At 37.2% G+C, this 27,816-nt stretch overlaps 1 protein-coding gene across 5 annotated transcripts in view; it reads left to right on the top strand.

Annotated features, from left to right (window-relative positions):
* Nucleotides 1-27,816, top strand: part of COL19A1 (collagen type XIX alpha 1 chain) — a 185,041-nt gene that overhangs the window by 99,623 nt on the left and 57,602 nt on the right. For all 5 annotated transcript variants that reach the window (XM_074538452.1, XM_074538449.1, XM_074538450.1 and 2 more), the window contains 2 exons: nucleotides 9,248-9,295; nucleotides 23,009-23,062. In XM_074538452.1, coding sequence (XP_074394553.1) covers nucleotides 9,248-9,295; nucleotides 23,009-23,062 — 102 coding nt within the window. The remainder of the gene's footprint in view (nucleotides 1-9,247; nucleotides 9,296-23,008; nucleotides 23,063-27,816) is intronic.

Here is a 27,816-nt window from a genome sequence, read left to right as displayed (position 1 = left end):
TGAAGGCATAATGTCATAAATTTATCCCCTGCTTCCAGTAATTTGTATTTTTTTCTAATGTGAAAATTATTTATTTTTATCTGAAAGATAAATGAATTATGCTGGGGGGCAGGGAGAGAAGAGAATGACACGCTGTTAGAACTAAGTCCTAAGTATAACTTATTGGCAGGGAGGAAGGGAATATTAAAAGGTACCGGCTTTTGCTCAAACTAGACAACTGGGCCTGGGTCATCGACCTTCTGCCCCAGTGCCACTGCACACAGAGACAGGTGGTAAATGATGGCATCATACAGAGCTCTACTGCCCTGTGCAGCCTTTCCATTCCTGTGTATTTCCATAGAAATCATACATCAGTGCAGCAAGCTGTATGAGGTCTATCATATATTCTTATTTCAGTATAAACTAGACCATCAGTAGTGTTTTCAGGGTCAGAATGTTCTTCCCATACACAGACCTGTCCCATGCTTCTATCCTTAGCACAGGGAGTGTGAAAGTAAAAAAACCTGCAGCAGCTGGTTGGTCCAGGGAGAGTTGCCTGTAGGTAATCTATACAAGTATGTAACAGCATGCAGTAGAAATTCCTGGGTTTGTTGGGTTTTTTTTCGGTCTGTGCTACTGGCACCTGCAAAAGTCTAAAAGATGTCAGTGACTCTGTGTCTAAAGGTGTTGGTACAACCCTGATGAGTAGGAAATCCCACACAGCTCAGAAGCATGAGCAACATTGGAACATGAGAACATGCAGAAGAGAATGAAGGGATTGGTACGTGGAGGGAAAAATATATTTTTAAATGTTCATCTTACAGATGTAGCCATTATGGTATGGAATGAGGGAAACTTCAAGGCAGTATGTATGGCAGAATTCGTAAATACCCAACAGCTGTAGCAACCTATTAGATAGATGAGCATATGCCAAACTGCAAAATAGGCAAAACAATACCACTGCTTTTTAAGATGCAAAAATTATTTTATGAGTTTGAAATTGAAATTTCATAACTCAGAAAGTGCATCTGAAAAATAAAGTAGAGCTCTGGATCTTCATGTTTGATGTGAGTTAACAGAAATTTCACACTTTAATCCCAACAACATTAACGTTTAACAAAACTTCTCACTTGTAGCAATAGGAAAGAATTCAGAAAAAGATGGGATTAGAATTCCATGTGTTTCTGTGCATTTATTTAAAGTAGATACATAATCTTAATACAATTTCATCAATCATGCATGAAGAATTAGAGAAAATAAAGAGCATTGTAATGTAAAATATGCTAATCTGTAAGAAGAAATATGTGCTAAATTTTATAGGATTTCCATAGAACCCTGTTGAAATCAGAAATTTCATTAGTTCTAAGTACATTTTTTTGACTGGGGCATTATTCATACAAATGCATTTTTTGTAAATTTGACATATATATGTGTATATTTGAGTCCTTTTATTAAGGGTGTAAAGTTTTCCTGTGTTTCTATGAGTCAGTTAACACTCCCCAAGTCCAGATATATGTATGTATTTTTTTTCTCATTTATGGTGGTATTTTTATGGGAGTAGTCCAAAATCATGATTGATTCTCGGCCTTTTTTATGCTGCCTCTAATTTCTCTAGTATGCTCTGAATTGCTCTGTAAGTAGTAGATGTCTCTTTCCTTTAGTACTTTTCAGGTGTCTTATGAATAAATGCTGCGATTAAATTTTGAACTTTTCTTCTTTACTATGTCAACTTTATGAAGCAGTATGGGGGATGTTTAAAGCTTAAGTTCCCTGATAAATTGCACTGTAGCTGGTGAACCTTCAGCGAGTAAAAAGGAGGGATTGTACTGCTCTGCAGTGTGGTTCTGCCTAGATGTGGGATTCAGAGGCAGAAGCTGGGGGCTGTGCTCTGCAGGGTCACAGCTGGCTCCACAGCTTGCCCACTCTGGTATCCCAGCTTAAGCCTGTGCGTGCCGTGTCACAAGAGTGACAGGTGAGGGAAGGTAGCACAGCCATCCCTTGTAAAATATACGAGAACTATTTCTCGACACTCGATACGCTGCCTTTAGTTCCTGGGGAAAATGAGCGTCCGTCCGTACGTTCCTGTGAACCTATCCCTTTCAGGAGTTATAAAATAGTCACCCAGATGGCACCAAGTGTTTACTCAGAAGCCAAGGCTTAAGTCGGTCACAGACAGAAGTCCTCAGGACTTGCTTACTAAACAGATATTTGGAATGTTGGCTCCTGGCTCTGGTTAAAGCGATCCCAAGGAAGCTGGTGCACAAGTGCCGTGTGGAGGCGGCTGTGGGAGGAAGTTGCAGATTCAGGTCTGGGCAAGCTCCACTGTAACTCTTGGCTCTCCCCTTTCTAAACAAACATCAGCTACAGATTGCACAGCTTTCTCCTCAGTTATTCATGTGAAGCTAAAGAAATGGATATGCACTCTCCAGTAGTAAGCAGTCAAATAATATTACCTTCACTTTCTTTCCATGTAATGATGTGAAGGAAAGTAATCCTTTTTAACTAAAGAAAGTATAGACTGCAAATTACATTTTCTGTCTAAATCTCTTCTTTTCATACATATACTTTAAGGAAAATCTGAAGTTTATCTGTCTGAGCTTTTAAAATGAGGTGTATTAATTTCCTGAAAGTACTAAACTGTTTAGTTGTTTTTCATTAAATACAGTGCTCATTTAACTTCCACAGTATAACTTAGAAATATCCTCTTCTTCAAAAAGCACTTTTTAATTATGGGAGCAGGTGCTATTAAGATTATCTATTTGCTGAAATAGAAGATTGTTTATTAGTTACAGTGAGGTTTTGATCTTTATGCAGTAATACTGATAGTGAAGGCACAAGTGACGATTGAAGCCTTAACCTTACAGTAAATTTGTTTTTCAAAAATTCTTTCTCTGATAGATTGGCATGAATGTGATTTCTATGTCCTTCATTAGAATAATGATTTGAAAATTGTCCCAGATGCAGTAGACATCAATGTAATGAATAATTTTGATTTACTCTTCAGGATTTTAATTATACTTTTGTTTTTGCTTAGCAAATAAACCTATGTTGATAAAAGTACTCAGTTCATTAATGTAAACTTCGGTGAAATTATTCTTTCAATTTCACTTTCAAATTATTGTCTCTGAAGGAAAGTATATTTTAAGGTTAATTAACAGAGAGAGCTAAAGTAATGGCCAAATCCAAAGAATAATGATGTCAGTGAGGAACATATTTTCTGTTCACTCCAGTAAAAAAAGGTGAAGAAAATGTAGCTTATCATGTTTTCTGGCAGACTGAAATACTGCTAAATGCTGTCTCCTTTTCTGTAGAAGTAAATGGATTGAAAGCAGTTTAGAAAGACAAGTGGTGTAATGGCAGAACAGTATGGTCACTGCAGCAAATTTAAGGGGCCCAGCAGGTGTAGAAATCTTTCCACTCGCTGTCTCAAGGTACTTCAGTAAGGATGTGACTGAGATCAGGTCGTGTTTGGAAATGCTTAAGATAGAGGCAGTTTAATTTCCCTCATAAATGGTAATACAACAGGAAATTAGTCATCCTTCTGTGATTTTCCTGTGCCGTTTTTCCCATTGTAACAGATCTGTAACAGTGAGGTGTGTCTGCAAGCTCTGTGGGCTTCCGTGTGGGTAGGGGTGGACAATCTTTTGGGCAAGAGGAGGAAACTATGGTAATTGAATTTTAAGGTCTCTCACTTCCTCATCCTCCTGTTTGGGGTTCAAGATAGGGCTGCATCACCATTGCAGCAAGCAAACTGCCTTGAGGATAGCAGAGAAACCAACACTTTGACCATCTTGACTGGAGGAAAGTTATTCATATTTGAGTTCCTTTGCTTGCTGAGTGTGATTGTCTGTTTTTAGCTGAGAGGAAGCCATTCATTTACTCTCAATATGTAAAGCCCAAAGAGGACAATATTCTCAAAATAGGGTAGAAGGATCACAGTGACCTGCGCAGTAGAACTTGTTCTCTACAAACATCTCCAGACTAAGTGGATGCCTTTAAGACCTCTTGAACTGCATCTTGTTGCATCCTGTCTGGGATGCTGTGCCACTCTTGCATCAGTGCAGCCACAGCAGCACCATCCATCCCACAAGTAGTATTTGGGTGGCTGGAGAGTGCTCTTCAAGTCAGTCATGCTGCAGTTCTTCACTGTGATCACCCATTGTGCTATGTCAGGAATTTGGAAATCTGTGGTCACTTTTTACCTGAATGCTGATTACCATGATTCCGTGCTGCTCTACTTGTGGAGTTTACAGAGGGATCGTTGAAAATTTAGTTCAACAATGTGACAGCTTTTCTTAATCCTGAACAAGGACTGTGTTTAAAAGAACTGCATCAATTGCTTGCAATGGGAACTGCCTGCCAGTTTACTTGTAAAAATGTTTCAGCAGTCATGCTGTATCAGTGGAACTATACCTTTCTATTTATCATCATAATGTTTTGAAATTGCATGGCAAAATCATATCTATTATAGCTGGGTCTTTCTGAAGTAGCAAGTGTTATCAGTATAAAAGCTTGCATATTCAAATGATTAAAAAATTATCTATTTTTACATTATCTCAAGGCATTTCTGCATGCCTAATTTAAACTTTGTCTCTGTCTTTGTTTAACTTATCTCACTAAACTACATACATTTGCTCCCCATCTAATAGCATTTATTCTGTAAAAACTGAGGTCATGTGTTTGCTGGAATTCATAGTGAGGAAACACTGGATAAAAGTAGCTTGTGTATAGAACACACAAACCAGTCAATAAATGAAATAAATTTTGTGCCTTAATTAGACCTGCATTATTATTGCTAACTTTTGTATTATACTTAATATATGTTGAAAAGGAAACTTATTCCGGCTCAGAATGTATTCCAGCAACACTACCTACAAGTACATAAGGCAGCTGTCTACCCTTCCGCTTCAAAAACTATCAGATATGTTTTGAAGCAACTTACAAGATCTCAAAAATATATGTAATTGTCTTTTTGCTCTCTTGGCATCAACCATAATCTTCTGTGAGAAGTAGCATTAATAACAGCTTTAAGTAACCTCACTATTCTATTTCAGCTGGTTTTTTTTCTTTTTTTTTAACATTCTTTGTTTCACCATGGAGTCACAATAAAAACTTGGCTTTTTTGATAATATGTTCTTAGGCACTTTCTCTGAGTTATTACATTTATGAGCAGTGCCTCCACCATGTCTCTGCAGATGCTTGTTTTGACGTATCAGGTATTTAAAAATGCTTTTTTACCTTCAGAGTCACATGACAGGATTTTAGCCCTTCTACAGTAAGTGGCAGAACTGTTCACTGATTTTTCTGTAACTTCCTAACATATTTTTCTTCTACTGTCTCAAGTTAAATAATTTTTATTAGTTTTTATCACCTGATACTTTCAAAAAATATTAGCTGTTAAAGTACTAAAATGGTATATCCTGCAGATATTTTCAATACAAATTCTTTTAAAAACTCCCTATTGCAGCATTTTTAAACCTGTTGGTTTTTCCTAGTTTCCATGAACTTAGTCTAAGTTTTGATGATATTGCCTTTAAATATCTGCCCACGTGTTCTTCACAGTGTGGTTGCTTTTTCAATTCTCTGCGCTAACCAGCATACTTTCCCTTGTCAGTACTTCCCTTTATGGTTTGCCTCTTATAAAGGGATTCAGAGTTTCTGCTCTTCATTTCCAAGATTTTGTACAACCTTCTTGTGCCTACCAGTGCATCATGTATCATCTCTCTTCACAGCCACCCTCACTCATTGTGGTAGATTTTCCAAGTTTCAGTTGCACTTAAGAACATCTCCATTTTACTGGCTTTAATTTTCCCCAAGCTACATGGTAATGTTTTAGAGGTTTCCACTTCATGTTCCTCAAGCTCCTTCAGGTACATTACTTCAAGGGGCTTGCTTGTCCATGGCAGGAACAGGCTTTATAGGCTGTATATGTTATTTTAATCCACTGCTCCACAAAGTGGGTAGAAGGCTGGCACCTTTCAGCCTCAAGGGTGGCCTGGCAGAGTCACGAAAAGCCCATCTGTGTTAGGTGACCTCGAAGGATGCAGCATATCTTCCTGCCAGCCTGATGTCACACCAATAGGCTGGTTTTGTACCTCACAGTGCCTTGTGCTGTTCCTAGACATTGTTCTGCTCATCACCATAGCCATGCTCTTGCCAGGTCAAATGTATCCAAGTGACAGTGACACATAGTGAATGACTTTAATTGCCTTGCAATACCTGAAGGGTATAAGAAAGGTGGGAGCAGACTTTAGCTGAGCCTGTTGAAATAGGACAAGGGATAAAAACTGAAGGAGGTATTAAACTGAAGGAGGGTAAATTTAGATTAGTTACAAGAATGAGGTTTTTTTAAATGAGGTTGATGAAACACTGGAACAATTTGCCCATAGAGTTGGTGGATGCTCCATCCCTGAAAACATTCAAGTCCAGGTTGGTTAGGACTCTGAGAAATTTGGTCTGGTTGAAGATGTACCTTCTCATTGCAGGAGGCTTGGACTAGATGACCTTTAAAGGTCCCTTCCAACCCAAACCATTCTGTGGTTCTATGATCTTAACTGCTTTGGCTGTTGTTTACTGGAGACTTTATACTTGTAGAATCAATTGCCTTCTGACATAAATGTGGATATACTGTTTAGAACACAATCCTCAGTATATCCCATAGATTGGATGGATGATAGATAGCTATTGATATGTATATTCAGTGTATATTCTATCCCTTTACCTGTGGTGGTGGGCTCCTCTGACCAACTGTGCTATCCATGGCTGGTGGCAGTCAAATCTGATCTTTGATTTCCAAAGGAAGATCTCCAGAAATTAAATAGGAATGCAACCTAAGTAAATAGTTTAGTCTGCCTTCCTACAAACATGTATTTCTGTTCATTGCCAAGTTCTGTAGGAGTTCAATGGTAGATCTTTTATTCATCCCTTTAGAGAGAATTCACTGTAGATGGTGTTTTTTTTCATTTCTCCTGCAGGTTTCTTCTGCAGTTTTTTTCCATGATCTCTTTCAGTGAATGCTGAGCAGAGATAGCACCGCTAAGTCATTACTTTGGCCAAGTTACTACAGTTTTCGAGCTGTGTTGTTTAACATGGCCCATGTTGTCCTATCAATTTTTAAACGGAAGATCTCACTGAGGTTGGTGTGAACTTTTACCTCAGTTTCAATATCAGGATGTGGCTCCTTGTACAGGGGAGTCCTCCCTGCCTAGTTACCAATTGTACACAGCTCTCCTCCCTTTCCTTGAAGATAAATCTCCTTATCTGGTTCCTTTTTCTTGACAATAATATTGTAGAGAGAAGAAAAAGAATAAAAGTACTCCTTGGATAAAAATGTTGGCTATTAATTATCACTATTGTGCAGTTGCATTCTTGTGTAATTCTTGTTCCCTTGGAGCCTTATTGTACAGATCTGTGAGACTAGGAATTTCCTCCCCATAAAACGGACATTACAGGTTTTCATCTCATTCCTCTGCATAAAGTTGTCACTAAAATGAAAAATTAACAAAACAAAATTCCACCTCTTCCTGAATTCTCAGAATTTCTTCAAGACGTAGAATATTGCTAACAATTAGACAGAACACTGCAAGTTCTACCCTACCTAGATGAGAAAGGAAAGAAGCTTTACAGAGGTCACATTAACATTCTGCTTTATGGGTTTGTGAATGTATAAGCTACATAACCTGAACTGTAATTAACTTACCATGATATTATTTGTTGGACACAACCTTCTCGTGCATATTTTATTTCCATAAACTTATAGTGAAAGATGGAAATGGTGTGCATCAGTTTTGTGAAAGATCCTGCACCTTATCCTGTTTACATTGTAAACTGAAATGATAAGAGAAATATCCTGTAGTGAAATACTGTCTAAGATATATTTTTAGCTTCAGTGTTTGAAATTGAAGAAATGGTAGAAATGGAAAAGCTCTTGAAGTGACCACTTCATTTTAAAATTGAAGTCAGACTACATTCTAATCATTTAAAACATTACTTGAAGATGTATTAGCTAGTAGCTTTGGAATGCCTATTTACTTTCTCAAGTTTATTTTGGGAATTAGAGATCATAAATGAACTTCTTAAATTCCTTTCTGGAAATCTGGGTACTTAAAAAGTTGTGATTGTCAAGGCACCTCAATTCACCCTTATTGGGTCAATAAATGTGTGTCATTGATTCTAAGTAAGTTGTTTGAATTTGACCAAAGATATAAATCATGCTGAAGCAATACATGAGTCTGAATAATTTTAAAGACTTTAAAATTTTAGTATTTAAAATTCTTAAATAAACAAAACATAAGTTCTTTAATTGCATGACATCTCTAAGAATATGCAATATAACATGCAAGGCTTTCTTTTTAATTACACAATGCAGAACTGTTACATATTCTTTGCTGATTACATTTAAAATTATTTCACATTTCTTGTTGCTATAATGGAAATTGGATTGCCTCCTCAAAGTAATTTTTAAAATTGTTTTCCAAGGTGACTCATGAAGAAAAGGGAGAGTGGGGAAAATGACAGTTCTAAGTTGTTCTGAGATGTTATTTGAAGGCTTTATGATTACATTGTACAATAATCAGATATAAAATTAAATCCCCAAAGCATCAGAGCTGCTCTGTGATTTGGTCTCTGGCTGAAAAAGGCAGATCCTTGCATTGAGTTCAGAAGGAATCTCACAAGTCAAGGATAGATTCAAAACACTCAAAGCTCCAGCACCTGCTCAGGAGAGAGAGAGAGAGGAAAAAAAGAGACACTGAAGTGTTTTGAAAAGCCAAGCCAGAATTGCAGAGGAAGCAGCACAGGCCTGGTTCTTAGGATGCAGTGAGCATAAGGCCTTCTGCTATATTTAGTTCCTTCTCCCTGCCTTCCCCTCCCCCTTCAGTGACTATATTTGAATTTTTTTTGTAGAGTAAGTTGTCTTTCATTTAAAATAACCTTTTTGTCAATTTTTATGGCATCCTGACTTAACAAGATAAATCACTTTTCAAGTAATATTGTAGTTAAATACAACTATACTTAATTAGTGCTGAGTTACCTCTTCTTTTCCAAAGGATACAGCCTTTATATGATGGCATGTGATTATTAATTATTGTTTGTGCTTTTTCTTGCAACTTAATATAACAGTAAAGAAATTTTTAGGAAAAGGCAATTCTTATTATTAGAAATAAATGCCTTGTCTTGCCATCTGGATCTGTGGTCTAGTCTTACTTCTGTAGAAAAGAGGATGAGAATAGCACTGAATGTTATAATTGTTTAATGTTTGTATTTTCAGGGTTTGCTGGAGGGTCCCCAAGGTCCACCTGGCAAAGAAGGTCAGAGGGTGAGTAAACTTGGTGAACAACTGGTCAGTGTGCTAACAGCTTGATGTGCGACTTCTGCCCGGCACTAATAAAAAATGGTGAGGTAGCAGCTGAGTATGAAGCATGCTGACAACAAACTGAGCCTTGACACTTGAGGTTTCTCTTCAGTTGAAGGAGATTTAACAATTTCAACTCTCTAAAGTGTTTTAATGACTGGCAGAACAGATGTATTTTATTGTGTTTTGTGCAGTATGTTTCTGCTGTAATTTTAACTGAAGTAATATTAAAACTTCAGTTTTCCCTTCTTAGTAGGGGTGAACTATACTTTGCAACATCTGAGATATATAAAGATGAATTTAGGGTCATTATCTAAGATATTAGCAGAAACCAGTAATACTGACCCAGGTCTTTTAATGCCATTATGCAAGTGTCAGCACCCAACATTTGTGTACAAATGACACAGTAAAGGGGAATGAAGAGGGAGGTGCAGAATATGCCAGATACATTAAATAAACCTTTGGTTTTTTATAATTTTAATATGATTAAGTAATGAACTGACTGGTTTCTCCATGTTGTTTTTATTTTCCCTGACTTACTGAATTTGTTAATTCATTAGAGCAGATAACAAATACTTATGATTGTGGTATCAAAAGAATTAATTCACTGTGGTAAATTTATAATCTAGTATGTTCCTAAAAGTTTGGAAAGGTATTAAGACTCAAGCATTTCAATATTTTTACAAATTAAGTGTGTGGCCAGTTTGCAGTTCTGAAGTTGGGTCTCAATAATTCTTGGTTTATTTAGGCATCTTGATATTCAATATCACAGTTAAAATATCTGAAGTAAAAAGATTAAGTGTTTCTCATCATTGATCTTAGTAAACTACAGTGAATTTTTAAAGGCTAATTGAATTATTCCAATAATAGTAATAAAACTAACAGAAGACTAGCCCTCGAACAAAATGAGTAATGGCATGTAGACCTCAAAGCTATGTTTTATGTTGGTTGTTAAGATTTAAAAATAGTACTAAATTCCATTAAGCTGAACACGAAGACATGAAAGCTGAGTTTATTTATGTTTCTCACTAAGGATTGAGAATCTGATCAGAAAAACTCAGTGTAGTAATGCAGAATTCAAAGTTGTGTGATGAAAATGTTATTAAAGCACACTTACTAGAATACTGACATCCTTATTAAGAATTTTATAATTACTATTACAGTTAAGCAATTAAATATATAGGATATTGTGAAAAAAGAGTTGTATCCTGTTTTAGTATATTTTAGAGTTGTTCTGTAGAGTATTGAATCTGCAAAAAGACTGATTCTTCTGTAGGAACTGTTATAAAGATTCTTGTGTTTTAGAAACTTCACTCTTGGAACTTCATTTTTTATGCAAAAGTTCAGAGTTAACACACTGCGTTATATTTAATGGTGGATAAATTGATTTGGAAATACTTTTAATTTTTTTTTTCATTTTGCAGTAGGAATTAGTGGGTTGATACTTTCATCATGAACATTTTCCTACTCACACATAAAATTGAGCTGCTGTCACACTCCAGCCCCTATAAAAATGGGAGCACTGATGGTTTTGTAATCTCAGCATGCACACAGCTGCCATGAGCCAAACAATGGGAACAGCAGACTGGGGAGTCTCAGCATCTGTCTTTATCTTTCTAGCAGTGAGATGCTCACAACAATTCTCCTTCTGCTGGCCGCTCCCGCCCCAGCATTAACAACATTGTTGGCAGGCGTAATCCAACTCCCATGTGCTCTTGCATTTCCAATACATTTAATTACACAATAACATACCATTTGTAACAAGATCTCTGCTCTGTTTAATGACAAACAGGACAGTGCACATCTAATGGCTATTAAATGCTCCTTTTTATTCAATTATAGATGTCATGTTCCTCTGTGCTACTTTCAGCAGATCCTTCAAATCTTTCACATTATATGAAGTTATTGCTTTTCTCATGGGCTGTCTTTTGAAGATTAAAGCATATTATTGAGTGTGTAACGAGTTAATATTTTTTTCTCCAACAAATTATTCAGACCTAAAACAATATTGTGTCCATTCTGAAGACTGGAACTGTAACATATCAGGGGGAAAAAAAGCCATTCCAGAAACACTTGAAAGTATCTATTGGCTTTGAGAACATGAACTTTTATTTTAAGTTGCCATTCATATGGTACTTGCTGTATTCAAAATTTAATCTACCTGCATCTGGAGCATTTTTAAATGCTCCTTTGAAAATTATTCTTAGATTAGTAAGGAGTTGAAAGGACAGTCATACAGTGTGTTACTTACAGACCTCGGAATACATATTGAAGCAAGAAGAATTAACAGTGTTAATAGTGATTTTGAAGAAACATATAGAAGGCTCAGGTTAGAGCTAGTGACAGGTAAATGGCAATAGAAAATGAGTGGAAAAGCAAGAAAAACAGCATGCATTTTTCATTTTCAGAGTGTTTTAAGTGAGGTTTTATTATATCAACAGAGATCAGGGTTTAATATTAGACTACTAAGAAATACCAAAGGTGTCCTGTCCCAGAGTGGGTACCCATCTCCCTGCATTCACTAAAGAGGGAACAAGGAAAATTGTACCCCTAGTCAGAGGAATAAGTCTGAATAGTAGTATTTCTTTCACCTCACAGGAATAATCTGCACAAAAAATCACATCATAAAAATAGATATAGTAATTATTATAGAAATAGAGTAAATGTTGCTATTATTATAATAAACATAACGATAACTGTAGTTTTTGAGCTCAAAGTTATGTCAACCTTGAAATGCTTGTTGACGTGTACATCAAATAGGCTTAGAAATGCAAATTTACATCATTACTTAATTAGATTAGTGGTGTATTTATTTCAAGTGTAAAGGGGGATCAATACATTTTTTCAGAAAAGGTGATAACAGTTTTTTCTGATAGATACACTGTAGACCAGAGACACCAGAGTTACTGGTGTCATTTGAGCCCATGCCTAATTATTAAAACACTGAATATGTCACTTTGTGTGTCTTTGATATATTATACTGTATATATAATATAGTAATATAGTATATTACTACTGTATGGTCATACTGGGTTGTCATCTTACTCCCACATCAAAGAGCAGTTTAGGTTCTTACCTGTTTAGATGATGGTCAGCAATGGAAATTGATGACAGAAGCGTGTGAAATATCTTCTTAGTTGGTCTCGTTGGATGCTTTCCAGATCTCCTAAAGAATAAAAAGGTTTGCAGAAAGCAGTACACTATTGTGATATGTTTACAGAAATGTAGTATGGGGAGATCATTCAGGAGAGAGAAGCCCTGAAAATTCTAGTTTTGTGCAGCATTAAAGGGCCCTTTATCAGGATGACCAGGTTCTATTTTTTTGCTTTATTTAACAGAAAATTGCTGATTTGCTACAGAGTTTAAGTATGAAGTAATGGAGAATGATGAATGTGACAATACAAAAAATTTGGATTCATAATCATATTACTTCTCTTATACTATTCTAGTAGCAAAATGCATAAATATTTATTTTCTGAATAAACAACTGGATTAATAGTCTAACATTTATCAAGAGTATTGGTTGTGTCTCTAAGAGTAGACTCATCAGTTCCCATTCTTTCCTCACTTGTGACTCCTTTCCTTCTCATCTCCATTATCTCTTCTCATTGTGGCTGGCTTATGCAGGAGATCAGCCTTTGTGAGCAATGGGTACAAATAATGACCTTCAGACTTACGTATCTTGTTTTCTTTGCACAGCACTAAAAAGGGAGGAACAGAGTTTTGAGATGAAGTGAAGGAATTTGTTTTCAGTTTTGCATGGTTTACTACCAAGCTTCACATTCACAAAAGAAACTTCCTACAATTTTCAGTAGCTCTACAAAAAATATTAAAATATATTCAATGATTCATCACATATTTTCCATCCTTAATTAAACTGTGACTCTGAAAGCAAAAGTAATTGTCATGGAAGAAGACATCATAAACTGGTTATATCACAACCTGGCCAAATTCAAAGAGCACACAATGAACTTATTTCTGATTCTTCGATCAAACTGAGACTTATATAATACTCATTTAAAGGGCTGTAATAATGTCATCAGTGAATGTAGTTAAATTTTGTGTGAGCATGTAGAGAATTGTGTTTCTCCTTTTGCCAAGATACCCCTGACACTTACCATTCACATTTGTTATCAATGTTGTGTTTTCCTGTGAGGTCAAGGAGCCCTCATATGTTTGCTCTTCTTGAAAAGGTCTGGTGTTTCCTCTTGTTCTACAAGTAGTGACTTTGAATAACATTTTTAAAGGTTTTTGATCCTAAATGAAGTGGTTTGTGTTAGACATGAGACCTTATTCAGCGGGAGTTTTGGGTTTTAGTTCTGGTCACTGAAAGAAAAGGACTAGTAGAAACAGCTACTCATTCCTGCATGAGAAACACTAGACTGCTCTGTGGGCAGGCACTGCATTCATACATCATTTTTCAGTGTCCATCACATTGGCTTCAGGCATGTTACTGCTGCAGCAACCTGATACTATTATACAACTGCTCAGAGTGACATCAGGAGCTTCAGAAGGTAATTAGACATTACTCAGAAAAGTCCCTGGTCCAGTATTACCAACCCACAAACAATACTGAGATTGGGTACTAACCTAGCATTGCGTGGAATTTAATCACAGTGGGCTACCACACCATCTTCCTGGATTCCTGTGTTGTGCAGAACTATTACTTTTCTCAGTCATCTTGCACTTTCTAGGTAAGCTCATCTTTTGCAGAAGTCCAGTTTTCACTTCAAAGAATATCAACAACAGACTCTTTGCAAATCTCCTTGAATTCTTTCTTCCAGTGTTTCTTGTCAATCACACATTTCAAAATATTAATTTTATTTTACACTTAGCATGTATCTAATCTTCCATTACCCTCTAGCAATTGGGTTTTTAAATGTCTTCTTTATATTGAAGAGGTATTTAGAGTTTTTCTCTACAATCAAATCACTATTCCATTAATTTCTGAAAAAATTCCACTGGGGCCTTCAGTTCCCATGCAAAGAATTTTCTGAAGTCTTCAAATAATTTTGCTATGTTGCTGTGTATTCTTAAAAATTTCTACTACCTATAGTTTACAGGCCACATGAAGCTTTGCAGACTCTGGCTTTATTAAGTTAAATGCAATGAATTTTATATTTCCAAAATAATATTCCAAATGTTTTGAGAAGTAATGCTTCATTTCAGTTGGATATCTTCGTAGAAGGGATTTTCCCTGAACTTGGTGCATTTTTTATAAATACCTTTTTTTTTCTGAAAGTTACTCCATTTAAAAAATATAATACCTCAGGGAATTCCAAGAATTTTCTTAATGTGAAGGATCAAGGCAATTTTATTAGATAGCTATACTGTGAAATCTAGACAGGATGATTTTGCATTCTCAGCTGGCCTCTAGAAGAGCCAGGCCCAGCACACAGCTGAAACACACAGCAGTTTGTGCAGCAGTGTCTGCTTCTATCCAATCCTCTTGCTGCCTTCTTGAGCTCCTGTGGCTGCATTTCTCATCACAGAGAAAAGCAAGGCACAACTTCCCAAGGATTTTCTGAGATCCACATCCTCTGAACCTCAGAGAAAGAAAAAACAATTCTTATCTCATTTACTGCGCCTGTGTTCTGGAACAAGTGGAATGCATTGTGGAAGATTGTTTACCTGAAGGGAATTGGTAATTGGATTCTGGTGTGTTTTGATTCCTTGACCAACTGAATCCAGGTGTGCGTGTCAGGACTGTAGGTGGACAGTCACGAGATTCTGTGCAGTTGAGTGGAGTTGAGGTTTGTGCAGATTCCGTGTAATACAGTGTAATATAGTATAGAATAATATAGTGTAATAAAGTAATTAATTAACTTTCTGATATCCATGGAGTCAGATGCATCATTTCTCCCCCAGATGTCGGGGATACCCTGCTTCACTATAAGCTTCTAGGCACTTTTTCTGGGATTTGGGCACTTTTGGGAAGCCTCTGAGGGCACCGAAGATGCCTGCTGCTTCCAGGTGAGGCTAAGGTAAGGGTGGCTCTGGCAGCTTCTGACAAGCTCTGTCCTTGAGCAGCAGTGCCCCAGCAGGGAGGGCAGGCCCCTGCTGGCCCGTGCCAGGACACAGCTATCTGTCCATAGGGCTCACACAATGCAATCCTCTCTTGGTTATATTGAATGGTCATGGTGACTGGGAGAGGCTCCTGAAGACTGGAAAAGAGCAAATATCTCTTCTGTCTTCACAAAGGAAGGTGCAAGGAACTACAGGTCAATAGGCTTCAATCCCTGGCAATGTGAAAGAGGAAATCTTCCTGAAAACCATTTCCAAATATAGGGAGGACAAGAAGGTGATTGGGATAGTCTCCATGGATTTATGAAAGGAAAATTTTGCTTGATGAAATACCTTGCTTTTTAATATGATGTGGCTAACTAGGTGGATGAGATGTGAGCAGTGAATGCCAACCTCAGCTTTAGCAAAGCCTTTGACATTATCTCCCATTATCTTCATAGACAAGCTGACAAAGTACAGGTTAGATGGGTGGATGGTGAGGTGGATTGAAAACCATCTGAAAAACAAGGTCCAGAAGTTTTTCATTAGGGGCACAATGTCCAATTGGAGATGAGTGTACCCCACTAACAGGGCTGCTCCTAGAGCCAGTAGTGTCCAGTGTCCTCATTAACAGCCTGGACAATGGGGCAGAAGAAATCAAGAGCAAATCAAGTTCAACAAGAGCTAATGCAAAATTCAGCGTCTTGAGAGGAATACACTCCTCCCAAGCATACACTGAAAACAAACTGTCTGGAAGAAGGCTTTGTGTAGAAGAACTCTTTGGACAATAAGCAGGTCATGAGCCAGCAGCACATCCTTGTGGCATAAAACAGGCCAACAATATCCCAGCCTGCATTTGAAAGAGCACTGCCAACAGGTCAGGGGAAATATCCTTCCCCTTTGCTCAGCTCTGGTGAGACCACCTCAAGGAAGACACAGATTTCCTCAGGGGTGTCAAGGTGCAGCTGGAGAAACTTCTGTGGAAGGAGAGACTGAGAGCTGGGAATCTTCAGCCTGGAGGTTGTAAATGTCTGATGTGAGGGAATAAAGAAGAGGGAGACACATTCTCCTCAGTAACAGCTAGTGACAGGACAAGAGGCAAGGGGTAAGAAATTTTAAAAAAAGAAAAAAAACCAAAACCCAGAAAATTCTATCTCAACACAAGAAAGAATGTGAAGTTCATCAAATACTGATGCAGGCTGCCCAGAGAGGTTGTGGAGTCTCCATCTGTGGAGATACCCAAAAGCTGAGTAGACACAGTCCTGGACAATTGATCCTGCTTGGGACAGGGGTTATACTGAGTGATCTCGAGACTTTCCTCCAACCCAGACAATTCAGTGGTTTTTATGTGACTAGCTCTAGCTTGTTCTCAGCATAGCTACCAACAGCTTCGTTCTTATGGACTAATACAAATTAATAAAGTCTTTTATATGTATTTAAACAGATTATTTCTCCATCATGATGGTTTCCCTGGTTCCAGTGGTGAATTGGGTTAAAGCATTTAAAAATATTCTGCAATATCACAGCCATATCCTTGACTTTAAATTCCTTGGGATTGGTGTCCTTGGGTTGCAGGTGTCCTGAAGTAAATATTTTTGAAAGAACTTCCTTATTTCCAATAGTTGTGTTTATAATACCAAATACTTCACTTAAGAGGAAGTTATTTTAGCATTATCTTAGTAATAAATTAAATACCTCATAAAACTAAGAATCTGTTGTCATATCTAGTATTTCAACATTGATTTTACTAAAATTACATGTTTGGAGGGACTCTGTGGAATTACAGTATTTGCCTTATGTTAATAATCAGCTTACTCTCTGAGATTGCAAGTTTTTCTAATTAAGCATGAACAAAGTTATTTTGACAGAGTGGAAAATCTTCATAAATAAATGGATGGAGAGCTGTTAGATTTTCAGAACGTAATTATTTAGAGTGACATCAAAAGTAATTTAAATTCAGATTGCATTTATCTGATTTATAGAACATTAATATTTCTTTGACATAATTTCTTTTCTAGTTCAGTGAATAAATGTTGTACTTAACCAATTATAAAACAAACCTTGCAGAACAACCATAATGTCTGCGTTGCAGGTCAGCCTCCTGGCACAATGCAAAACATTTTCTTCACAGCTAAAGCTCTGGAGTTTTGGAATCTCTTTTCATCTTCTCAGTCCCTGACTTTGATGTAAGTTGTTTTTAAACAGGCAAAGCTCCAATCTGATTTCATCTTTAAGTTAGAGTTCTGTATGTTCCTTCACTCTGACATTTAACAGTCCAAAAATGCTTAATGTAAAACAGTTTTTCTCCCAGAATGTCTCCATATTGAAATACATATCCAGTAAATTAGGATACAGCTTAAAAATATTTATTTTTTCCCACTTTGGCATTTAAAAATGGAATGAAACAGTTGTGATTTAGAATGCTGAAAATAGATTTTTCAATTGGAAAAATTCTTTTTTTCCCCGTTGTCAATTTCCACTGTAGAAATTAAAACCTAACTCTTAATGGAATAGCAGAAATAGTATAACTTCTAAGAGGCTCTTTTAGAATTTCAGGCTCTCTTCCAGATACTCTATTTTTAATATTTCTTTTAATGTCTGTTAGCCAAAGGTGTAGAAATATGAGAGAATAAGAAATTATATCTAATAATGAAAATTAAGGTATAAACTGTACAAGTATAGTTGAAAATTATTTCTTTCTGGTTTTGAAATGAAATTGGATTTTTAATGGATACACTTGAAAAATTGTGATGGATTTCATCTAGTGATTTTTTGGCAAAAGAGGTAATGGCATTTGACTTCTTGGCATTGCTGTGCCTGTTTAGGGTCTTAGTTTGGTTTGTTAAATTCATTTCAATTTTATGTAGCCTGGCTAGGCATTCCCTTTAAGCATTTTAATAATGTCACAATGAAGGAACTAGAAATTTTGTAAATCATTCCTAAAATGAATTTGGAAACCCAAGACTGAGTGCAGGAAGGCTTCTGCATCAGTGAAGAGCTCCCTACTGACTTTTCTCCCAAAGAGGGGATTGGGCTCTGTGTGCTCTATTCTTCTGTGAGCCACATTTCTGTGAAAGGTTTTAGTAGGGTATGGTGAACAGTCTTGCACTTGAGTTCTGTAAATGTTTTAATTTCTTGCCTTCTGGCCTTATTTCCTGTGATTTTTGTTCAGGTTTAGCATCTCATACAGAGGTTAATTTGTAATATGCTGGTTGCCATCATACATCCTCAAGGCCAAAGTTAATAGGATTGAAGAAGGGATTGTACAGTCAAATCCTAACACTGTATTGCTGAAGTTAACAAGGTTTCATTGTCTGCAACATGGATTTTCAATTTAGGGAAGAGACTATCCCAATTCTTGCTGTAATCTGAGATAATGTGGGCGCTGGAACTGGCACTTGGCATCTGTAGGTCAGGTACTGTGAGACAGGGGTCTTTAACTCCCCACTCACCTCCTGTTTTGGTTATATCTGTGCCTTTTTAATGCTGGTTTTGAGGATTAACCAAGAGAATCATAGTGTAGCTTGGCAAAAAAATTACATAAACCTCATTAATTTTGCATAACTACAGTAGTTAAGACTTTAAAGCCCAGATTTTTCCCTTCCCTAGAACTATTTCTTGTTTTGAAATGTGATGATGTGTTTCAAGAACCACTAATTAGCACTTCCCCTTGAAAATTCACATGGGTTTATTCTAAGAACTTTTACCTTCATACTAGAGTGTAGAGTCTTTAAATTATTAACTCCATAAATCATGTCAGTGTTCCTACATAACTGCTTGATTTTATCCTTAAATAATCCGCAGTTTATTTTTAAACACTAGGATTAGAGATCTTACTCCTCCAAAGTTAGAGAGATGTGAGTAGATGGATATGGCATGGTACAGCAGGGGGTTACAATACAGATTTTGAATTCTTGCACTGTTTGCTGGACCTGCAGCAGTGCCCAGGGGCAACAGTCAGAACCAGAGCACAAATCCTATGGGAGGATGGCCAGAGCTCTCTTCTGAGCAGCTTTCCATCTCATGTCAGGCAAAGCTCATCAAGTCATTTGAATTCACAGAAGGGGTGAAGGAAAAGAGAAATAAAGAATGCAGCTGACCACATACTTCAGCTAGGCACTCAGCTGGGTTTCCTGAAGCATATAATCTCTCATTTACTTTATTTTTAGTATTTTATCTTTTTTTGCCCCTAACCAAGTAGTTGTTATTTGTCATTTGAATGATCCAGCTGAAGTCTGTCCTTTGGGAAAGAGGAAAGTAGCCTGCTGTACAAATTAGTTGGGGCAGGAGTCAAGGGAGCAGCATACAATAGCAGCAACATTTAGAAAGCTTCTTATCACTTTGATTGGCAGCAAAGATATATGCATCACAAAGGAAATAGCCAGCAACTGTTTTGGTCTCCTTCAGGTATTCTAAGTAGAATTAGACAACTTGTTGACACCACATATTGTTTTTAAGTGAATGTAGGTGGTAATGCATTTTTTATTTAGTTAAAGGAACAATATGATGCCTAGGACATTTATTTATAATTTGAGTGGTTTTAGAATCTCAATATTTGCTCAGTGATCTAAGCTAAATGAAGGTAACAGCCCTCCTGTGTGGGCTGTCAGCCCTCTGCACAGTGGTAATAAATACAGCTCTCGTGGGGCTAGCAAGACCCACAGCAGAGCAGGAGATGGGAACTCTGCTAAGCCCACTCTATAAACCAGAGAGGGCACTGAGATGTTTTTCACTTCTTTCTTGCCAGAAGGATGACTCAAAATCAAAATGTAAATATTTAGTCATGGTCTGGCTCATGGTCTGCCCAAGGCAGCATCATAATGGGCTCGTCAAAAACATTATTCTAATTGTTTTAATTACCCTAAACAAAAACATAAACCAATATTTTCTACTTACACTCTTACTATAGTAATATATATATATATATATATATATTTCCCCTGCTGATGCTGAGAAGTCATAGAGAAGCAGGAGTGCTGACAAGTAGGGGGAGTTTTGGGTATTCCTGACATTGAAGTCTCTGTATCTGAATGACATTGCTGAAAGGTAGTGGCCTTTCATACATTTCTGTATTAAATTTAAAATACCAGACAGGTTACAAAGGTGCTTGGAGGCAAAAAAAAGGACTTTTATTACTCTATAAAAAGCTTATGCCTCATACTATTTTACATGCAACATTGTATAATGGCTAATAATATAATGATGGGATAAAAAGTGGGACAGATGTTTCCTCTGTGTTTCACTGGGTATGTGTTTTACTAACTAATAAATGGTGAAAAACAACTATCCCCTTTTTTTTTTATAACTGGCTTGGGGTTTTTTTTTCAGAAAATTAATCAAGTTTTGTCTTTGTTATGTCATAAATCATATTTTAGTCCATCTTGTAAACAGAGATAAAATTGCCTTCCCAACATATTCCATGTTTTCCTGTGTAATTAACACCTCGTTCACAGTTGTGTCTGCCAGTCAAAGTCCTGTCTTCTTCATCCTGACACTTCCTTGATACTTTGTTTAGACTGCTGTGACTTTAAGTGTCATCCTCAGGATACTTTAGATAAGTTCAAACAGGAAAAGGAAGGTGCTTCAAGAAGTCAACACTGTAGATCATTATAACTCGGAGGGACTATTTTAAAAGTATGGAGTAATTTATCTTTGTTTATTACCTTATTACCTCTCAGTCTGTTTTTCCTTCTTTCTAAGGGAAGTTTACTGTTGGTTTTTTTTGTTTTTTTTGTTTTTTTTTTATGTCAGGAAATATCAGTTTCCACCTGTATTTCCGGAGTAGAGATGAGTCCAAGAGTACGGATGTAGCTCTGCAGCCCCCTGTGGTTGTGCATGTGTGCCCTGGCAGGCCAGGCAAGCTCCTCAGCTGCTGGGTGAGCAGCATCAGTGAGCTGACCAAAGCCAAAACCTGCCCCACCTGCAGTTCTCCTGCTCCACCACAGTCAAAACCTGCCCCACCTGCAGTTCTCCTGCTCCACCACAGTCAAAACCTGCTGGCTGAGCTGCCAGCCTAGCTGGTCCTGGGGCTGCAGGGTCAGTGTTGCCAGCACAGCAGAGGACGTGCTGGGGGTGGGTAGTGAGGGCCAGCAGAGCCTTGAGCCCAGCCTAGGCACCTAGCACTGCATTCTGCCTCTAAAAATTTACCCTTAGCTGCCCCAGTTAGAGCTCTGCATGTGCAAGTAATGGTGGGATTAAACAGCTCAGCACATGACACATGTCTCAGCTAGTTAAGACCCAGGAATTTGGCACTCCAAAAATGCTGAGGTGGTTTTGTTTCACTCTGACTGGCTGAGGATGATGATAAAACTGTGGTGGCAGTGTACATGTTGTGTGGCGCAGCCCAATGGCTGAAACACATCCACACAGTCTTGGTTCTGTTTCTTCTTCTGCTTGAAGGGCTTGAGATACCTACTGCTGCCAGGACAGTACCTGGCTTCTGGGCAAGAGGCTGCCCTGGAGAGCTGCAGGGTGGGAGGGAGAGGGATTTTCCACCCTCGCTGACATCCCCTCAGCACAGAACAAGATTAATGAAATGCACAGCATGAGAGTGCTTTCCTACAGATCAAGGCTCTCACCTGGAAATAGCAAAACTGGATTTCTTTCTCTTCATGAGAAAACTGCTGCAGTGTATGTGACACTGTTATTTCAGAAACTACAGAAGCAGACTTAGTAGTAAGGAGCAGAGATTACTGAAATATCCCTATCTGTTAATTGTGAACTATCAGCCAGAATTTTATTTTTTTCACTTTTTAATTCAATTTTTCACCAGAACACTCCCTCTAATGCTTAACATTAATTTACATTTTCCATATGCAAGGGAAAAGTTTACTCTTAATGGATATAACATTTTTCTTCTTTGCCATTTGCACCTAGATATTAGTTGTTCTCAGCTGTTGTTTCTAAAAAATGTGCATCAGATTTCAGCTTGGCAATAAAGATGTTAATTCCTGCAAATTACTTCCATTTTTGTGTTGATCTTCCTATAAAAAGCATATGTGAAAACAGTTGTTCAAGCAAACTCTGTACTAAAAAATTGTAATAGTTACATATGCATGTGTTTTTTAGAAACTGAGTGCAAAGTCTCCCTTAAGTAGACTTTTATGGACTTTATGTTTTAATGCAAATGATTTTGCATGTGTATTATATATACACAGATGGTAGTAATTGCACAAAGAAGGTGAGTTGTGTTTGCAAATAAATCTCTGGCTTTTGTGCTCATTATCACATCCCAGAGAAGAAGGTATGTGTGTTTGTTAATTGGGTTATGTAGCACATATGTACTGACTATGCTGCAGCACAGTTTTACATCCCAAGCTCCAGTGTAGTCATACAAATCTAATTTCGTTACACCTCATCAAGGTACTTTGTTAATAACCCTATTAATGTGCACTCATATTTGAGACAAAGCTTTAAAATGTGACATTGTTACTGGGATGGAGATACAAATACAATTTGTTATAACTATTTAAAACAATCCTAGGAATACTCATATTAGTATTGCACTGACTGTGAGAGTATTCATTTTGGATGGATTTTGTTGGGTTTTTTGTTGGTTTTGGGGGGTTTTTTTGCTAATATATAAGGCAACAAATCTTTTCTTTAAATTCTTATTTCAAATCAGTCCCTACCCACAGCATTTATAAATGTCTATTGTAATTTTTTTGTTTCCAGGGCAGACGAGGCAAACCAGGCCTTCCAGGAAAACCAGGGCCACCAGGACCTCCTGTGAGTAACTAATGAGGGGTGTGGGAAATTTTCACTCTGTCCTTGGACTTTGTTAACTCTTTTATAGCAGGTTACTGGATCATAATTATAGTTTAAAATAATTAATCTGTGTGTACTCTGCTGTATCAAACACCTACTACTGGTAGCCTGTTGTTGCAGCATTAATAAAAGGACTGGGTCCACAAGTAGGAGGGACTACACAGGAGGGAAAGAACAAGATGGAAACTTCAGCAGAGGAAGCAGAAATTGGCATTTCAAAGAAAGACTGGCCATGTATGCTAGCTGTGAATACTGTGCTTTCATTCCCTTTGCAAAATGCGTGATGCTCTGTAGAAGGGATAATTTCTGTCTCAGAGGGGTAATTTGAAAGATGAAGGACTGTGTGAAGCATGTGCCAACTGTCTGAATGATGGGGAGGATTATACCCAGCACTGGAATGAGCACTCAGCTGTAGTTCAAATGAGTTGACTGAAGAATTAAAAAGATTAAGAAATACATGACTTTATGAAAGGATTTGTAATATGGAGAACTAAAGGGTTTAGCTCAGATCTAAGAGGTTTGGGATTTTCTTTTTCTTCTTTATTTTTTTTAAAAAGAGAAAGGATTTAAAATTCAAGTCAGGCATGAATGTATATTAGTCTTCAATGAAAGCAGCCCTTTTTTGTTAGGGGAAGACTTGGTCATATTAGTAAAATTCTCTGTACATTGTATTGTAAAAATGCTGTCATGCACAAATGCAAAACAGCTATTTGTGGATTAATTAAACTTCTGCTGTTTACATTCTTAATATATAACAAAAAACATTATAATTCCTTCTTTTGCTTACCTGGATAAAGGCAGTGGTTTATGCATCTGAACATTTAAATCAAATGTTTCAACCTGGTCTTATATGTAGAGCAGAGAATAATGCACTGCTGCATGGGATACCATGACTAAAATGAAACAGATGTCATCTACCCTTATCCAAAACAAAAACTGCATACATTTCATAAATAATTTTTTCTTGCAAAATGTGTTCAGAAAGAGGCATTTATGATGGAATTCGTTTATCCTGCATAAAACCAGTTAAAAATCCCTCCCTTTCACTCTTTTCCCCTGCATACAGTCATATTGAAGCCTTGCTTGTTGGAGTCCTTTGCACAGTCCTAATGCTGAAATGGGATTGCAGGAGGCCAAACAGAGGGAAGGACTGATGCAGAATCTTTCTTAATACACGTGCCAAATATAACCTTTAAAGGATAAAAAAGCAAACCATTGCAGAGGTCAATGTTAGACCTAATCTACTTAGCATTTTGTGAGCTAGTGAATAGCTGTTTCTGCGTTACAGATTTCTGCCATCCTAGATTTGCTGGCAGGTCAGGCTTGTGAAGATGTATGATCCTTGACAGATATACCAGAAATCTTGAGAGGAAGCTAAATTGCACTTCTATTACTGAGATGTAGCTCAGATTTTCTTACAACAAGTGGAAAGCTCAACTTTGTGAGCATGGCAACATCACTACAAGGAGCTCTGTGTTGGGTACTGTAGCCTAGGACTACATACAGAGAAGCATTCCTTAAACAGCCATGGTCTAAATATTGGTTTAAAGTGTTTGTTTCTGGTATTACTCTTTTGATGCACTCCTTGCTTTGAATACAGCTATACCACCATCTTGTGTTCCTCTTCCAAGGCTGGGAAGATAACACATAGAAAAGGCATACTCTAAAAGCAGTAATGCCTGCTAACATGCATTGGCAGGATCCCCATACTTCAAGTGCCACAGCTTGTATGCACCAAAAAAACTTCAACAGGATCCATCATTCCCCCTCTCTTTCTCAAGGCTCAAACTATATTCAGTTTTGCTGTGCTTCCAGGTGGCCTTCTCTCCTAATAGTAAGCAGATTCTTCATGCACATGGATGCATTGTTAGCCCTTACTTTGGCTTTCCCAAAGTGCAACAGAGCACTCACACCTGCAGGGTGCTTACTGTCATAACTTTGGCCTACACAGTACAGAGTGGTTAACTGATTGGCTGAATATGTAAAAATTAGACTCTCCAGCATTAAAAAAAAGGGTTTTGGCTGGTGTTCAAAAATATAGGAATTTTTTTTTTGAGGAAAAGGTGATTCAGTCATTAATTGTTAGGGTAGCTACAGCATGAAGTGTGTGTTTGAAATTAATAAGTTTACCTAATTTATTTATCAGTTTATGCCATGATGTTAAGTATTTCATTTATATATTAGAACAGTCAAGTGCTCAGTACTGACAAAAAAAACCCCACAAAAATTGGGATAAGAAAATACAATACTCAGGGTATTTATTATACAGGACAGTCCTAATAACAATGTGCACATACAGGGATTTGTGGGAAAAGATTGTGGTAAAATTAAAGAAAACTGGAAAGCTACAAAAATTGCAGTCAGCATACATGGTGTGCTTTCATGTGACAGGAGTGTAAAAGCACCTGATAACAGTCAAAAATCTACTTGTAGCATGGCAGCATTTTAGACTTTTCTAACCTTCTCCCAGTATCTCATCTTTTTTCTTTTTTTTCCCTAACCTAATTTCTGGGGAATTTTTTCAGTAAAATTAATGCTTGGTGTAAGTTTCTAGTCCCTTAACATCATCTGCATAGCTTTGGTTAAAAACTATCACTGTCAGAAACATAGATTGATTGGCATCTAGTAATGAAACTGTTCAGTTAAAGTGGGACTTCCTATGAAATTTCTTCCAGATATAATTTCTTTTGTGTAATTTTTTCCTTATCCTTTCTTTTATGTTATTTTTTTTTCTCTTTGGAACAAGTCCTGTGCCCATAAAAAGGCAAGGAGTCAATGAGGAATTTTATTGATCAGCTATAAAAAATATTTTTGTAAACTTATGGAATATATTCCTCCTTTGTATTGGTTTAAAGTCTATTACATATTCTAGACTTTTGAGGTGTTCTTTGATTCCCTTCTCGTTCAGAATTGGTAGTGTGCATCCTTGATGTCTGCTGTTGGTTTTGAATACTGTCCTGTTATTTCAGGACAGGAGAGCCGAGATGTGAGCTCACACCCGTGTCAATCCAGCAGGTAGCAATTTGTGCTGAATACAAGAATCCAAGTGGAGCAGCAGCTCCCTCTAGTGCTTTTTGACCTTTTCTCCACTTTAAAGGCTCCTGGATAGCAGTGAAAATCTTCTGTTAAACACACTATTCACTTTGCTCTCATAAGCATTCTGAAAATTGTGATTGTGAAATCAATATCTCTGTATCCTTCAAATGTATTTTATGTATTTGCCTACTTCCATTTTCTTCTAAAGTCTTCTGAAAGAGAGACTGTCACATGCTGTTACCCTGCTCAGCATGGCTCTTCACTGAAAGTGAAATGCTGATTTTATGAAACTAAAAGAATTACTATGATAATAGGGTGCTTTAAGGTTGTAAGAACAGCATTTTTATCAGAGTGCAGAACTGAGCTGGTTGCTTTCTTCTGCCGTAGCTGCTAACTAAAATTCCATAGGATTCAGAGCAGGATGGGGTCCCTGATGTCAGTCACTGTTGAGGTTGGGGGTTTATTGATTACTTATTTTTGCCTTGACATGAATCATTAGGTATAGTTATTTACATAGATGGGCTAGAGAACAGACAATAGAGTTTTACTCATTTCTCTATTGAGGGTTAACTTTATCTTTCCTATCCTAATTTTCTCTGTCTCTACTGGAACTGTTATGACTAGAGCAATTCCATTTCTTAATAGCTCCCATTTTAGTGGGTTAGCTTGTTTTTAAAATCAAGAGTGATGAGCTAGAGTTGTGCTAAAGACTTGCACCAGTATAAAAAAAAATTCTTTGAGATGATTCTGACTTCTGCCCAATTATTCTTTAGCAGAAGTGAAATGTTATCAGTGCTGGTTTGTAAAGGTTAGAAGCATGAGGGCTGCCTGTTCTGGGCAAACACAATCTTGTCCAGTGTTGCTGCCTGTGGCAGAGGTGGGAAAGCAACCCAGGGTGTGTTAAATCACTGGCTAGGAAACTGTAATCACAATTATTCATTCCCTTAAACTGATACATCCAAAGCTAAACTATTGTTTTCAACCAATAGATATAATTGATTCATTTCACATTGCTATAGTTTTTGAAGCTCATCATTCAGTTTATCATTTACCTTTGCAAGCGGCTGAACTTCATATTTTTTATCAATATGTTTGCTTGTAAGATGAGCTTTGTGTTACTCCCTAAAGTTTTAAATTAAAACAGGGTTTCATTTTTGTCTGCATTGCATGTGATGCAGAAGAGGAGTTCACTTGAACTTCTCCATTTAATTACATGCACTTTTGCTGTTGTGATTCAATACATATGTCAGTGCCCCCAAACTAGTTATCTAAGTAGCCAGCAGTTCACCTTGGAAATTTCATTTCCTCTGCCTCAGGAAATACTGTCATTCCTCTACCAATATTTTGGGAGTGAGTGAATGTTATCACTTAATTAAAATAAAGAAGAAATCAAAGCAATGATAAGTGAAAATTGTCAGTAGCATTTCTGGTTCTCCTGGACTTTCAGCTGCTTTTAGAAGAATATTGGAAACACTTCCATTAAAGTGTGGGAAAGGCTGGCAAAGGTTGGTCATATTGCTTGTTTCTATGCATAAAGGTTTTTTTATCCATATCAAAATGTAATTTCTTTCTTATGTCCTATTGTGACAGACATCATGTTTTCATAATTTTTTCCATTTGCTCTTTGGAATAGTTATGCAATATTGTACATCTGCCCTGATGAGTTTCATGAGGTTTTG

The sequence above is a fragment of the Zonotrichia albicollis genome, chromosome 3, assembly GCF_047830755.1.
Source record: "Zonotrichia albicollis isolate bZonAlb1 chromosome 3, bZonAlb1.hap1, whole genome shotgun sequence".
NCBI lineage: Eukaryota > Metazoa > Chordata > Aves > Passeriformes > Passerellidae > Zonotrichia > Zonotrichia albicollis.
This window is presented reverse-complemented; position numbering and strand designations above follow the sequence as displayed.